Genomic DNA, 14831 nt, shown 5'->3' with positions numbered 1-14831 from the left:
TTTCAGGTCCTTAGAGGCTACTGATTTTTACCTGAGCTGTTGTTTTTGACGGTACACTAAAGAAGGCTAACAGAAAAATAGGTGTAATCCTTTAGAATCTCCAAATTGAATCTCTACCAGACTTCTTTCTGTACTTTTAGAATGAAAAAAGGGCCCACTGTGGTGTATTCTAGGTAAAATAGAGATTTGAGTATTTAGAAAGACCATCAGTCAAGAATATAAAGAATAGATTCCATCACCACCTGTGCCAACATGATTCCATGGCAAGGACCCAACCGGGGTGCCCAGTAATTAACGTCCTAAGACAGCAGATTCTCTAGCAATCAGAGTTCTTGGATTGTCTCAAGATAAGGAAGCTTCCTCCATAACACTGATAAGGACCCACAAATTGCCACCATCTTGTCATCATTCTTCCTGTGTCCTTCAGTGAGTCATAAATGACTTGGGCAAGGGGCTGAAGTTAGGTGTGTAGACAGTACACAGGAGTGTTTGACCTTGCTCCCCCGAGGAGCCAATAGTCACGTTAGGCTGGAAGGTCCTAAAATCAAATAGGCGCCTTGTATGAGAAATGGCACCGGCATGAGTTGGGCGCGAAGACATGTGCGGAAGGCCCCCAGCCTGAGTGAGCAGACCCCAGAGGGCTGTAAAGGGGTATTGGTGTTCGTTTAGGGGCGTTTTATAGACTCCAACCTGAGCTTACGTAAGAGCACAGGAGGGGGTATCCCGGAAGCCTGGAGCCGGGCCAGTGCGTGCCTCAGCGGTGGGCCGCCTCTGAGGCTCCTGCCGCTGGCGACTCCCCTCGCGGCTTCTCCAGGCAGTCACTGGCCACCCTGCGGCCACCGTGAGGGCTCAGGCCTGGGCCTGCCTCCCAGGCTCCGTTCTCCCCCAGCCCCGGCCCCCGATGGTGGGCCCGCTTCAGAGAAGTGTTGGCTGTGAGCCGGAGGCCACCCTGCGAGGCAGATGCTGCCAAAGGGCTTCACCCATGGGCAGGCTGCGTGCAGCGGTTTCCAGGGCCTGGCAACATTGGAGCCTTTGTCCTTAAGCTGCTGTATCACGTTGGTGTCGCTTGCTGCCCTGTGAAGCTTCTGGAAAACAAGTAGACCTTGGCCCAGCCTGCACAGAATTAACATTTATGATTGTGACTGAGGGAGGGCAGCCCGGGTCGGTGCCGTGGGGTGACCTGCCGTTTGGATGAGGTTATACAAGCACAGAGCGAGACACTCGCTGGTGAGAGAGGCTGGCCGGCGGGATGGCGCGGCCGCTGCCCCCTCCGTCATCTCAGGCCCCGGGCCGAACGTTCTGTCTGCAGGGACGACCTCGTGGGCACTCAGCTGAGCTCCGCAGCCCTGTGCTTCCCACCAGGCAGGCCCTGGGAATAGGGCAGGGATGGGGAGGGCGTCTTTGTTCTCACGAAGCTCACAGAGAGGTAAGCTCACAGTACAGTGTGGGAAGAGGTGGTATCGGACTTTCAAAATATAAGGACTCTGAGAAGGGAGCACATGACCGGCCTGGGGGACTTGGGGAGGCTCCTTTAAGGAGGTAACACTTGACCTCGCGCCATCTTAAAAAATGAGTATGACCTTAACCCACCCTCTGGGGAGGTGAGGCTTCCAGGCAGAGGGAGTAGTGCAAGTTACATGAGAGAAACAGTAACGCTTCGTGTGCCTGGGAAGGGTGCAGGGCTGTATGGTTGGCGTTCTCCTCCCGAGACGGTGGCGAGCAGGACGTACTGCCCTGTGCAGAGTGTAGGCCGCCGTCAGTGTGCTGCTTTTCATTCGGTGTTGTTTTAAAGATGTTATGTATTTATTTCTAGAGAGAGGGGATGGGAGGAAGAGAGAGAGAGAAATACCAGTGTGAGAGAGAAACATCCGTCAGTTGCTGCGTGTACACACCCCACCCAGGGACTGAACTGTGTCAAACCTGCGATCTTCCACTTTGCAGGACGACACCCAACCACCTGAACCACACTGGCCGGGGCAGAAGCCCTCAGCTTTTTAAGCAGGGCTACTGGTCTCTTCCGGTCAATTTTCAGAGAATTGGACTCTTATAAAACATCTCCAATTATGATTATAATTTAATTTATATTATTCAAAGGGTAAGGGCATTGCAGATATTATCAAAATCATCTTACTCACTTAACCCGCACTGCTGTAAAATTCTGGTCATTACTGAACTACTGTCACCATTCACCCCGCTGTCCTAGCTCAAAGTGGAGAAAGTCATCCCTTATGCCTTCTCTTTTACCCCCTTGTCTATTCAGTCACCAGTTTTGTCATTCCTGACTCTTTAATGCTGCCCGATGACCTGTCATCTCTGGCCATCCCCGCTGCCACTGCATCCAGGGCACGTCAGCTGCCGCCGCGTGTCTTTACAGGGGGCCCGTCTGCTTCAGATCCTGTAAGGCAGAAGCCAGGCTGCTCAGCACAGCCTCCTTTTCCCTTCAGGCCTGACCCTTCCCTCTCGCTCCTGGGCCTCATGCCCAGCCATGCAGAACCCCTGGGTTCTCCCTAGGAGCCAGGCCCACCTGGGTTAGTCGGGGTTCTCCAGAGAAGCAGCCAAGCGGATACTTGGAGAAGGAGATTCATTTATTGCGAGGAACTGGTTCACATGCTTTTGGAGGCCAGAAAGCCCCCCAGAGGAAGCTGTGCCTTCTACAAGGTGGGGACCCAGGAAAGTGGATGGTGTCGTGTTTGCTGAGTCTGAAGGCCCAGGAACCAGGAGAAGCGATGTTTTCAGTCCTGGTCCAAGTTCAAGAGAACGCCCCAGTCAAGCAGTGAGACGGCAGATTTGCTCTTCCTTGGCCTTTTTGCTCAGGTCAGGCCCTCCACTGCTTGGGTGGTGCCCACCCACGTGGGTGGAGATGCTGGGGGGTGGCAGTCAGTGTACACAGTCCACTGATTCAGTTGCTAATCTCATCGAGAAACACCCTCAGAGACATACCGCGGTGATGCTTAACCAGATACCTCGGTATCCCATGGCCCACTCAAGGTGACGCGTAAAGTCAACCTCCACACCACCCTTCCATCCAGCCTCAGTTTGTTAGGAGTGACACCCTTGAACCCCAACCCCACCTGCCATTGCTTCAGGTGCCCCTCTCCCAGCCCCCACAGCCCTCCAGAACCTGGAGCTCACAGGACCTGGGGAGAGTAGCCCCCAACTTGTAACCTTGACTTTGTGTCTCCTTGACCAAACCGTGAGCTGCTCTCACACAGGGCCTGCCCTGTGGGAGCCTCTTAGGAAAGGCCTGTTAGTCGATGTTCCTCTAAGTTCCCAGAGCTCCCGCTGCCCTTTCTGTGAGGAGAGCAAACATGCGAAGCAGTAACTTTGGATTTAGTCCAATGGGCGTTGTGTGTAGTAGGTGCTTAAATATGTTCACACATCTTGTCATAAGCAGTTTGCAGTGTGGAGAATAGCTCACCTGTAGCCATCTTGTTGAAATTAAAGCGCACACATGCATGTACATGCACACATACTCACATATTAGCAGTCTATGCAGTTCACAAAATGCCAATCCCTATGTATTCATTTAATAGATGAGTTAAAAATTCCTGTATCAGTCATAATCTGAAAGTGCTTACTGACAAGAACAGTTTGTTGTAAAAAGAGGTTGGTGGTGTTTCTTTACGTTTCTCTTTTCAGTACTAGCGAGACATGCCTTTTAACGTGTTTAGTTACATGTTTGCCAAGTAGATTTAATTACTACCCAGTTTTATAGTTATCCTTCTGACTGGACATCATCTAGAATCTGGTTTCTTGTGTCGAACAAGCTCAAAGAGTCGGAAGGCCTGGCTAGAAATCAGTGTTAAAGATTTATTAAAGAGTCATGGATTCACAAACTGAAAACATAGCCAGGCAGAAACCCAAAAGTTTCTGAGGAAGAAAGAAAAGTTAAGTTTGTATAATGAAAAGTGCATTCTTAGGTCTGGGAGTGGCCCAGGATGGTCATGAGTCCGATGTCAGGTGTCTGGAGGATGGACCCCAGGTGGCCTGGTCACATCCGGTGGTCTGGCTGTGTGAGCCCCTCGCTGGGCAGTTGAAGGCTTATCTGGAGGTCTGATGTACATATGCCCAGGCATTGATGCAGGACTGGGAAGTTCAAAAGTGTACATTACCACACTTTGAAAACAAGAATAGAACCGCTTCCTCATGCCTCAGCCTACTTGATTTTAGTGACTTTATTTTCTTTCTTCACTCTGTTCCTCACTTGAGAGCAGCCCACCTTTGTGCTTCTTAGGCAGAACTCCTGGTCCAACACACCCACACTTCTGAGCTATCAGCATCCGGCGTTGCCACATTTGTCCTTCACCAGGAGGACACCCTGATCGTTGTGTTCCAGGAGGCTGCCTTGAGGCCAATGCTGTGAACAGGCAAGTTTTGTGTCCAGAATGGCCCAGTCTCAAGTGCTGCACAGGCAGTCCCCTGGAAGGAGGCCTGCAGCTCTCTCCTTTCCCACAGCCGGGATAAAGACGTGTTATTTACCCTTCACTCAGGAACCGTGGCTGTGTGAAGGGTAGCATTTGGTGTGGCCTCGAAGCTAGTGGGTGAGAGCCAGCATTTCCCATTCATCATGAAGAGGCCATTTGAAATCTCTGAGATTGATCTGGAAGCTGATAAGTCCGTGGTAACTAAATGTTGCATTTGTTTACATTTTTCTGCTTCTTTTAAATTATCTAATCAGTAAACCCTTCATCGCAAGATCACCTAACTGGCCATGAGCATGGGGTAACGTTTCCTTTGATTAGGAACACTTTCAAGAGCTCTGGGGATTTGTATCAAGGTGCACTGGACTCTGTACCCAGCACTCAGCTATTGTTGCTACATAGTAGGCACTTAACATTTGTTAACTTAAAGATTTTATTCCTTTGAGGTCAAACATCTGGTTGTTCAGACACAGAGACCCAGGGAAAAGCCCGAAGACTAAAGGTCTGCCTCTGTAAGCGGAGGGCAGGGAAAGACCAAAGAAAGAGGCAGGGCTCTCCGGGCTGGTAGTTAATAGAGATTAAGGGAATCTTACAAATGAGGCACGTCTCGGGCAGTTGCTCTTCATGCTTGACCAGGTCACGACAACAGCCTGTTCCAGGAACCAGCACGCAGCAGGGGGCGTGAGGGGGGCTGCGTTTTGCCCGAGTGGGCATCCACTGTAACCAACCTGTAAGGGGGTTTGCAGGAAGCACCTTCACTCTAGCCCAGGTCCAGTTTGCGGGACAGACAGAGGCCCTGTCATGGAACAACCCCTCCTCCACTCAAGTATGTAACATTTTGGGGTTGTCCCTTTAGTATAGGTGTATTTAACTGTTAGATTAAACTAATTCATGTAGCTCTTGGAAATCTTAATGTAGGAAAGATCCAGTGATTTCAAGGATCAGTAGCTATATTTCAAACCCTAAGGCATCTGTGAGTATATCAGGGAAATACAAGTATTTCTCACTTTGAACTTCATGCGTTTTGGTGTTTATTGAGCACATACCGTGCCTGGTGCTGACTAGGCCCTGGCCTTGAGCCAGCCTAACATTGTGTGGCTAGAATTCCTCCTACCTCTGAGAAAGATGTACTGATCAAAACTGCTTCCTCCGGCCAGGGGCGTCCAGCCCGCGATCCACGGGCCACGTGCGTCCCAGGACGGCTGTCAATGCAGCCCAACACAAAATTGTACGTTTACTTAAAACATTATGAGATTTGTTTGTGATTACGTGTCTCAGTGTATTTGACACGTGGCCCAGAGGGGCCCGGAGGTTGGGCCCCGCCCCCGACGCCGCTGACCCAGGGGCGGTCGAGAGCCACCTCCGCCCCCTGAGCCCAGGCCCCTGGCTCCTGAGAGGGCGGGTTCTGTCTTTTGTGCGACCAGAATTAAAAACGCTTCAACCAGATTCCCAAGAATTTTCAGCTTTCAAGTCTCTACTTTCTCGTTCCTCTCTCCTGGTTCAACTATTTTATTGTCTTTTGTTGGCAAAAGTGGCAATATTCTTCCAGCCGCGGCTCTGCCGGGAGGAACCTCCGCTTTAGTCCCCGGCGCCGCCCCTGAGGACCCGGCGGGCCGCCCCGTCAGCCCGGGGCTCTCGGGGCCTCCCAGGAGGCCGCAGCTGGGCAGCGCTGCTGCAGGGGCGTTTCTTCAGAACCACTCAGCCAACCATCCCAGGTCCCCGCGTCCTGTTCCTGCCTCTCACGCTCCTCCCCTCCCCCATCCACATCCAGTTGCCGCTGCCATCTGCCCTGCCAGGAGATTTTCTCCCGGCTGCTGCTCTCTGTCTTCTGATCTCGGCGACAACCCAGCTCTGCAGCTGCGGCCGTGCCCACCTGCCCTTCGACCTTCAGTGGCTCCCCTCGACCCACACGACGATGCCCAGGGTCCCTTGTGTGATGCCCAGGTCCGCTGTGAGCTGGACCGGCGTCCCTTCCCGACACGCCCCCGCCCCGCGCGAGTGCCGGTCAGCGCACAGGTCAGGTCGGCTGTGGCGGCGGCTGCCTTCCCGTGGGCGAGCCTGGGCCCCTGCCCGGCCTCAGGCTCCAGCGTCACTGGGAAAGAGACAGAATGTAGACGAACACAATGGAGAGATGCTGAGGGCCAAGAAAAAGAGCTTTCCCGGAGCAGGGTCAGTTGAGGGTTCAGGGGCGTCAGGTCTTGAGGAGCCAAAGGACGGAGAACGGAGCTGGGATCACGCTTACACACTGTCAGGCTTTGGGTCCCCGCTCTACTTCGGAGGCCTCCTGTTCCTCAGCCTTGAAGTGGGGACAGGATGGGATCCTTGGGGAGCTAAGAGTGTGACCCGGGAAGCGTTGGCGGTGGCGCCTGGGGCTCAGCCAGCACTGAGCGCGGGTTGGGGTCAGACTGGCAGGGTCAGCAACAGCAGTTCGGCAGAAGCGGGAAGGAGAGCGACGCCTCCGTCAGAATGTTACGCGGGCGGCGCACCCACGATGGCGTCCCGCTGGCCTTCTCTCCAGGAAGCTGCTCCTGCGCCCCCAGCGGGAAGCGCTTCCTGTCCATGTCCGTTTACTGACTGACGGGAAGGACAAGACAGCCACCGGCCTGTAACTCACTTCCTTACCACCTGGCCCCTCTAGGATTAAGTGCACTCCCTCTGGAAGGTTCAGCTGCCATCACTGTTTTACCCAGGAAAATGCATGGGGTCTTCCTGCTAGAGGATGCTCCTCAGGTGCAGCTAAAAAATCCATTACGTCTCTGACAGAACTTTGAGCACACTTCCCGTCCTCTGGTTGCGCTAAGCTGCTCAACCTAATCCGTCACCGCGATAACCAGCTCTTTTACTCCCAGAGCTGATGGAGGGAGAAGCCACTAATTTCTCATGTGTGACACACGTCCACCCTCTCCTCTGGTGTTTTATAAATGTATCGTCTTAACTGTCTTTTAAGTACTCGTGCCTGGGAGGGCGCCTTCCTCTGTTTCACAAAATGCCAAGTGATACCACTGTGATACATAAATAACGATAATTAGAAGACAGCTTCAAATTATTTGACATCCAGATTGAAGGGAAAAGTGGTACTTTTTTTACAGAGATGTAATACCCTAGAATTTGGGTCAGAAATGACATTCAAAAAAAAAAAAAAAAACAAGTTGCGTCCTGCCAGACATGGACAGCTCAAACCTTCTCGTCTGTGAAGTCAGGCACCATGAAATGGAGCCGTCAGGCCTGGTCCAGGCCCAGAGGCCCTTCATCCTCCCCCAAGTGCATTTCACAATCACAGAACGAAGCCAGGAGTAAGAGAAGAGGGAAGTCTTCTTTATCTGAAAGTCCATCAATTATTTAATAGCCATTTAATTGGCATCACTTCCAACCTCTGGCCTCTTCCTTTTTAAAAATGTCAAGAAGAAAGGTTTCCAGAATTGGGCGCATCCTGACTTGGCCTGCCTTAATATCACCTCTTAAATATGCAAGGAATTTTTCCCCCGTTGTGGCTCCTCATGGGTGAATATGAGACCTTTCATTTATTTAGTGGAAGGAACTTAGGGCCAAGAGTTAGAAAGGCGAGGTTTGATTTCCCACCTTGCCACGTAACAGCTGTGTGGCTTTGGACAACTACTTATCCCCCAATTTTGTTTCTACATTTGTAAACTATCAGTGATTAGCTCACAGAGAACACCCTGAATGTACTTATGTTATCCTGATTTACATCCACATGGCAGTTATCTTTCTAGCTAACTTATCCATGTCATTGCATTTCATGAGGCCTAGGCATTTCATAGATGAGGCTATGGAGGACGAAAAAGGTTAAGTCACTGACCTAGAGTCGCACAGCAAATAAGTAACGTTTGCAAGTAAGAGATTGTTAACATTCTCCTCAGATCCAGAATGCATCAGAGGTGAGATGCAAGCAGAGAGTCCGGTGCGAGCTGTGGAGCGGGCACCCCGGCCGCCCTCTGCTGAGTGGGACGAGGTGCGGGGCCGAGGAGAGGAGGCCGTGGGGTCCTGTCCTGGGCTCCCTGCGCCCTCCTCCTCAGCCGTCATATGTCCCTGACTTTCATGAATTCTTCCTTTGGTCTCTTTCATGCCCATTCCTTGCTGCTAGCACGGATGCCACGCTCATGCAAACACCTCCTCTCTGTATCTCAGTTTTTGTTTTGATGATACTTGCACGTGTGTCCTCCTTACCATCTGCTAAGCCGTTGCAAGTCTTTGGCCCTAGCAGTTCCGATCCTTCTCCAGTCCGTGCCGGGCTGCCTTTACGGGGGGACTCCATTCGAAAACCTGCAGCTCCCCCCGTGTGTCAGGTTAAAGGACACACTCTGCACCTGGGCGGTTGTGACACTTTGGGGTATAAGTGATGGACAACCAGCTCAGACAGTATGAGGAAAAAGGGAGGCACAGGAGGCAAGTCCCTCGCTTCAGGCAGGGCTGGACGCAAGGGTTGGGCTGCGTTATGAGAGTCAGGCTTGACGGACAGGAGGGCACCCGTCTGGCAGCTCCAGACTCACACCTTACTAATTGGCTGCCCAGCCGGGAGACCGCCTCTTCCCCAACACCTCTGATGCGGGCCACACACCCATCCCGAGTCACTGTGGCCACTGGCGGGGCCCAGGTGCCACCCCAGACGGCCACGCTGTCTCCCGTTGGAAAGCCTTCACATCTGACTCTGAGTTGTCTCCAGCCTTCCCCAGCCCTGCTCTTCTGTGTCAGTTTGCTCACAACCCACGGCACGCCTGCTCCGTCTTCGGTTCAGCTGGCCTTCCCACTGTTCTTCCTCGCCACCTCTCTCTATCCAAATTATACCCATTGTTCAAGGCCCAGCTAAAATATTTTCTACAAAGCTTTTTCTTATCCTGCAACTGGTAAAAGGCCATTTCTTTTTTGTCCAGAATTTTGCCAGGTGTCTATCACATGCTGCCTCTCACTGTATTATTAACGAACAGCTTCGTCGATGGTCTAACAGCCCCACACCTTTCCAGAGGCCTTAACATGCACAAGGCACGTCCGTGCACATTACTTCGTTTACTCCCATACAGAGGCCTTACAACTGAACAGGGAAGGAGCTTTCATCCCATTTTTACAGCTCCGCATTGCTTGAACACTGGCTCACTGAGACTTCAGGACTTGTGCTGACTGTTAAAATAAGAAACATTACTATGATAATATCCAGGTGGTTTTTTTATGTCAGTTTTACAAATGAGGAGATTGAGGCCTAATAAATTGGTGGCCCAGGGTCCCACGGACCATCTTTCTGAAGTTCTTGGGAAATATAAGCTCTTTGCCACCTCTGGGCCTTTGCAGATGCTGTTCCCTCTGCCTGGAACATCATTTCCCTGCTCTCACCTGACCAATCCTACACATCCTTCAGGGTTTCATTAATGTTGATGCTTTAGGGAGGCTTCCGTGGACCACGCCCTCTCCCCAAATCTAGAACAGGCCTGCCATTCCCTCTTCTCATATAATGCTTATCACAAATTGTAATTTTACTTTTTAGGATGTGTTTGTTTACTGTCTCCCTGCTAGACTGTACACCCCACAAGGACAGGCATGGGAACATTTGTGGCGACGCCTAGAGAGTCAGTGGCGAACACTTGCGCTGACACAGAGGAGTGTCTCGGAAAGTCATGTGTTGTGTTGAACGAGTGAACACGAGCATGAGCCGTTCACAGAGCTCAGTAGATGTCAGCACAAAGGCTGGAACTCAGGTGGCCCGTGGGCAGCGCGACCTCAACTCTTAGCGTGCCCTGTGCTGTCCCCCTGACCAGCTCCCCACTACACCCCCCCACCCCACGCTGAGTGATGTGATCACCAGGACGAAGAACTAGAGTCCTTGCTCTTTGGGTTCCTAAGGCATTAGCACTGTCTAATAGGTGGGTGTCTAGGATATGAAGTGTGGATATAGTTTGGATGAGTGGACAAAAGAGACAGACAGACTTGCAAGCAAAGTGCCGGAACAGTCTTCGAAGGGAGACAGGAGATACGAATGCATGGAGGCGCTGGGAGACAAAGCTAAGGTATCAGGCCCCCCGCATGCAGGCACGGGCCCTGTGCCGGAAGGAAACGGAGGTTAGTGCATCATCAACCTCCATACGGAGCTTTAACCTGCACCCTGACTAAGGCCCAAAATGAATACCCTGTCCTCGAGTTCCTGAAACAAACCTTCCATTTGGGTGGGTCTTGAAGAGTTTTCACTTTCATATTCTTGTTACGTTATATTGGAATGCTTTCATTATACATGAAAGCAACTTTTATTTCTTCTTTCACCGGAGTGAGCAGCCTGTTACTATAGCAATATTGAAAGTATTATGAGATATTTTTATACAGAGTCTTCTAAACACTCACTGCAAATTGTACATACTGGTTAGTTGAAATGGGCTATAACATTTAAAATTGTTTTTCTCTTGCATCTTTATATTCTTTATTAAAGTGTCTGCAAGCTGCTAAAATTTAATTTCTGAAATTTGACCCTCTCATTCGCAGGAAAGAATCATTTGGGGAGGATGTAAATATATTTGACCTATTGAACATTGAAAATAGCTGTGAAATAACTTGAGTTTTGTGTGAGCGCCATAAAGACATGATTGCTCCTTGAGTGTGTCTTTTTCAGAAAATGAGGTACCATCATAGATTCCTTCTGTGTGTCTGCAGGGCCTGGACAGCTTCCCCGTGAAACTGAAATTCTTCTCGGGCAGCCAGGAGCCAGCAGCGGCCTTCCCCGTGCCGTACGACCTGCCCCCAGAGCTGTACGGAAGCAGAGGTGAGACACAGCCGGAGAGAGGCCTGGGGCAGGCACCAGGCAGGGACAGGTAGCGCTCGGGAGAAGCTTCAGTCTCTCGGTGGGAGGCGGCTTGTGGAACACTCCGGAAGCACAGGCTTGTGGAGGCCCCTTTGCTGCCCGTCTGGGGCCCCTGGAGCCATAGTTCTCCAGCTCGTTGGTCCTGGAACCCCTCTGCACTCATCATTATTGAGGACCACCAAGAGCTTTGACTTATGTGAGGGGTTTCTATCTGTTGATATTTACTACATCAGAAATTAAGACCAAGAAATTTGAAAATATTTACTACTTTGTTTTAGAATAATAAACCCATTATAGTATCTTTATTTTTATGACTATTTTCAACAAAAAAGTTAGGAAGATGATATTGTTTACACATTTTTACAAACCTCTTTTCTATCCTGGTTAATGGAAGACAGCTGGATTCTCACACTGCTCTGTTGTGATGTCGCAGCATGTCACAGTGTCCATAATACTCATGAGAAAGTAAAAGGACAAACATGGCTTAATATGATGATGAAAATAATTTTAACTTTATAGCCCCCACACACACACTTCTTAAAAGGGAGGTTCCCAGGCCACACTTTGAAAACCGCTGCTCTAGACCATGACTTTCCTAAGGGCAGCGAAGGTTGGTTCCGGTTCCTGGAGCCCGGGAGAAAGGCAGGGGGCCCCGCCTGTGACCCAGCCCCACAGGCTGCACCTGCGCTTCTCGGCCACTGCGTGGCCGTCTTTGGGGCAAGTTCACACAGGAGGCGTGCAGTCGGGTGTGGGCCAGAACCAACCTGCCTCTGCCCTTCTGGCTGGTCTGATAGTCAAATAGACATGAGACTATTTGCGAGAAAAAGCAACCAAATTGAATACATACATTTATTTGGGAGCCCCACGTGCATGAGAGAGTCGGAGACCCCGCATGCCCGGAAGGTTCAGGGGCAGAAAGCGGGGCTGAAACGCGTAAGGCTTCCCGGGCCAGCGGTGAGGTGACGCTCCCTGGGGCTTCGCAGCGTCAGTGCGGGATGATGAGAGGAGCAGACATTTGGTAAAGAAAGGTTTGTCCTGCCTTACAGATCTGTCAAAAGGCATTTTCTCCGATAATCTCTTTATTATGAGCAAGGCCCCTAATTCAAGTTCTCCTAGGAAGGAGGGGCAGAAATTTCTCTTGAGCCTGAGGTTAAAGTTGTCTTTAGCCCTAAACAGTCTGCTTATCACAGAGATACATCTCAGGGTGACTCGTTCTGAACCCCTACACAGACCCCGTTTACTGATTTAAAATGGGGAATGCACATATCCTCACAGCCAGTATATTCCGCCCTGGAAGGTAGGGGCCTATGTGGGTAGCCAAATTATAATCTATAGTTTTTGAGCAAACGCTGAATATGAACAGGGAAATTTTGGGGTTCGATCCGAAAGTTTTAATGACATCACCCCATTAATATTCCGGATTCCCTAACAGTCAGTCCGGCCCCTGGGTCCCTTTCTTCCCCAGACAGTGAAGGAGAGGCTACGACGACTCCCCCACCCTCTTGGCTGTAGTGGTGAACCAGGCCCCCTCCCCTCTTTGGTGGACCCATCCCTTAGGCTGCACTGACGTAGCTGACAGTTAACACTGTCTTGGGCTGTCCGGTGCCCTAGTCAGCTGCACTGCCACTGAGTTTCAGAAGTCATTCCCCCCTCCTTCCCAAGCTGTGCACATTTGAGTCCTTGTGTGTGGCGTAGCCATGCATATTCATTTTTCCTTAGCAAGATCATGTCAGTTTCATCAGAATTGCAGGCAGTCTCTGACCACCTCCCCACCACCACCAGCACCACATTACACACACACAAACGGACAGCATTGCTTTACAACCAGACTGTGTTTCATGTGATGTTACAATGTATTAAGTAACCTTGGGCAGTTATTTGTGTTCTCTAGACCTTAGCATTTGCAGATTGTTTCTCTGCAAAATGAGGAAATAAGAATGCCTGCTTCACAGCCGCATGTTGAAGAGTCACCGAGATGGTATCTGTGATGCAGCTGCTATCAGTGCTTTTGTTCAGGGTCAGCAGTCGGCACCTGCTAGCCGTGGCCCCTGGCATCTGGACGCCCAGTTGGGCTCCTGTCGTGTAGTGATGGATCAGGGTTCATTCTCTCCCATTCTCCTTGGTGAGCTGATGGTGAGACAGACCAAGGCTTAAGCAAGACAGTCTTTGAACCCACCCAGCATCCGGGGACAAACCTGATCGTCCCTCCTTCCTCCTCTGGTTTTGCGCTGCGCCTTTGTCTTTTCTCTCTTTCTCTGCTCTTGCTATTCCCTTTGTATGTTTTAGGCTTTGTTTTAAATATGAGTTCTCTTGAATAAAAATATTAGAGGCGGGTGGGAGGGAAGGCTGGTCTGGCCTTGGCGCTGGTACTTCCCACCCTGGCCCCTGGCTGGACTTGCGCCTCTCCCTTCCATCCAGATTTCCAAAGGACTTTGAAAGGAGGAAGGAAAGAGATAGAGGAGACTTAAAAATATCCTGAGATCCCTTTCAACCTCACTAGAAAAAGCATCCCCAAGAATTAAACTGGGTAGTGTCTCAGAGGAATGATAAACCTTTCGTTTGGCCAGCAAGAAGAATGCTTTCCATTATTTCAGAGTTTTCTCCCCTTTTGTGCATTTCCTTTGAAGGATATATGCAAGAGACTGGAGCATTTTATTTTTTGTCACTATTATTTTACCTTCCACACTGCTTTATTAGCATGTAGAATAATGCCAGTGATTCAGATATTACCATTTTATATATAGCCAATGTTCAAGGGAGCCGTATGGCCTACAGAAATGTATTTTACCAAGATTTGAAAAAGTGTCTAAGAACATTTCAAAAGCACTTTGTTTGAAAAGGTGTTTTTCAAGCCACTAGCTCATAATAAGATCTTGTTAAATGGGGAGATTATACAAAAATCTTAGCAAAGAAATACACTGCTATGAATAAATTTCAGTGCATTACAAGAGGCCCCCCGACACCCTGAAGCCAAGAAATTACCAAATAATGAAGGCGGGGCTACAGGCGCCCCTTGCTCTGTCCGGCGCCTGCTGCATGCTTGCACTCCCACTGCGCGCAGGCGCCGCCCGTGGTGCTCAGAGTGTGTCAGTGAAGGAGACGGACACGAATTCTTGCCCGCATCAAGTTCACAATTACTCTTCTGTTAACGTACCCTTAGCCGAAACTCATCTTACTAGTAGGAGCTGTATTTTTTGAAAACTTACATAAAGCAGAATCACCCACATTTTAAAATCTAATACAAGTTATCCCTGCATGTCCCACTTGCTCTGAGACCCTAGAAGAGAAGAAGGTGAGGTAGATGAGTGGGTCCCCTCTCCTGAGCTCTCCTCCAAAGGCACATCTGCTTTGTACTCCCTCTTTTCCGTATAGTCTTCTTCTTATCTGATACACCCTTGAGAAAGCCAAGGTAAGGTTAAGTAAGACCTGTCTCATTTGGATTTACAGAATAAGTTATAGTCAAGTTAAAGAAGTAATTAAACATACAGAGCTTCAGAGGTTTCAGTTATATTTTATTTAGTGAGTGATCTGTTGCTTTTTTGAAAATATACATGGTATCTATATAGTATTCTTTCAAATTTTTTACATAATTTCAGATATACAAAAAGTTAAAA

General features: G+C 50.0%; 1 protein-coding gene across 1 annotated transcript in view; it reads left to right on the top strand.

Annotated features, from left to right (window-relative positions):
- Positions 1–14831, top strand: part of TDP1 (tyrosyl-DNA phosphodiesterase 1) — a 63271-nt gene that overhangs the window by 43494 nt on the left and 4946 nt on the right. Inside the window, exon 14 of the mRNA XM_054566978.1 lies at positions 11070–11178. Coding sequence (XP_054422953.1) covers positions 11070–11178 — 109 coding nt within the window. The remainder of the gene's footprint in view (positions 1–11069; positions 11179–14831) is intronic.

Source organism: Pteronotus mesoamericanus, unplaced genomic scaffold, assembly GCF_021234165.1.
Source record: "Pteronotus mesoamericanus isolate MK-2021 breed Mesoamerican mustached bat unplaced genomic scaffold, CSHL_Meso_final contig_182, whole genome shotgun sequence".
Lineage (NCBI taxonomy): Eukaryota > Metazoa > Chordata > Mammalia > Chiroptera > Mormoopidae > Pteronotus > Pteronotus mesoamericanus.
This window is presented reverse-complemented; position numbering and strand designations above follow the sequence as displayed.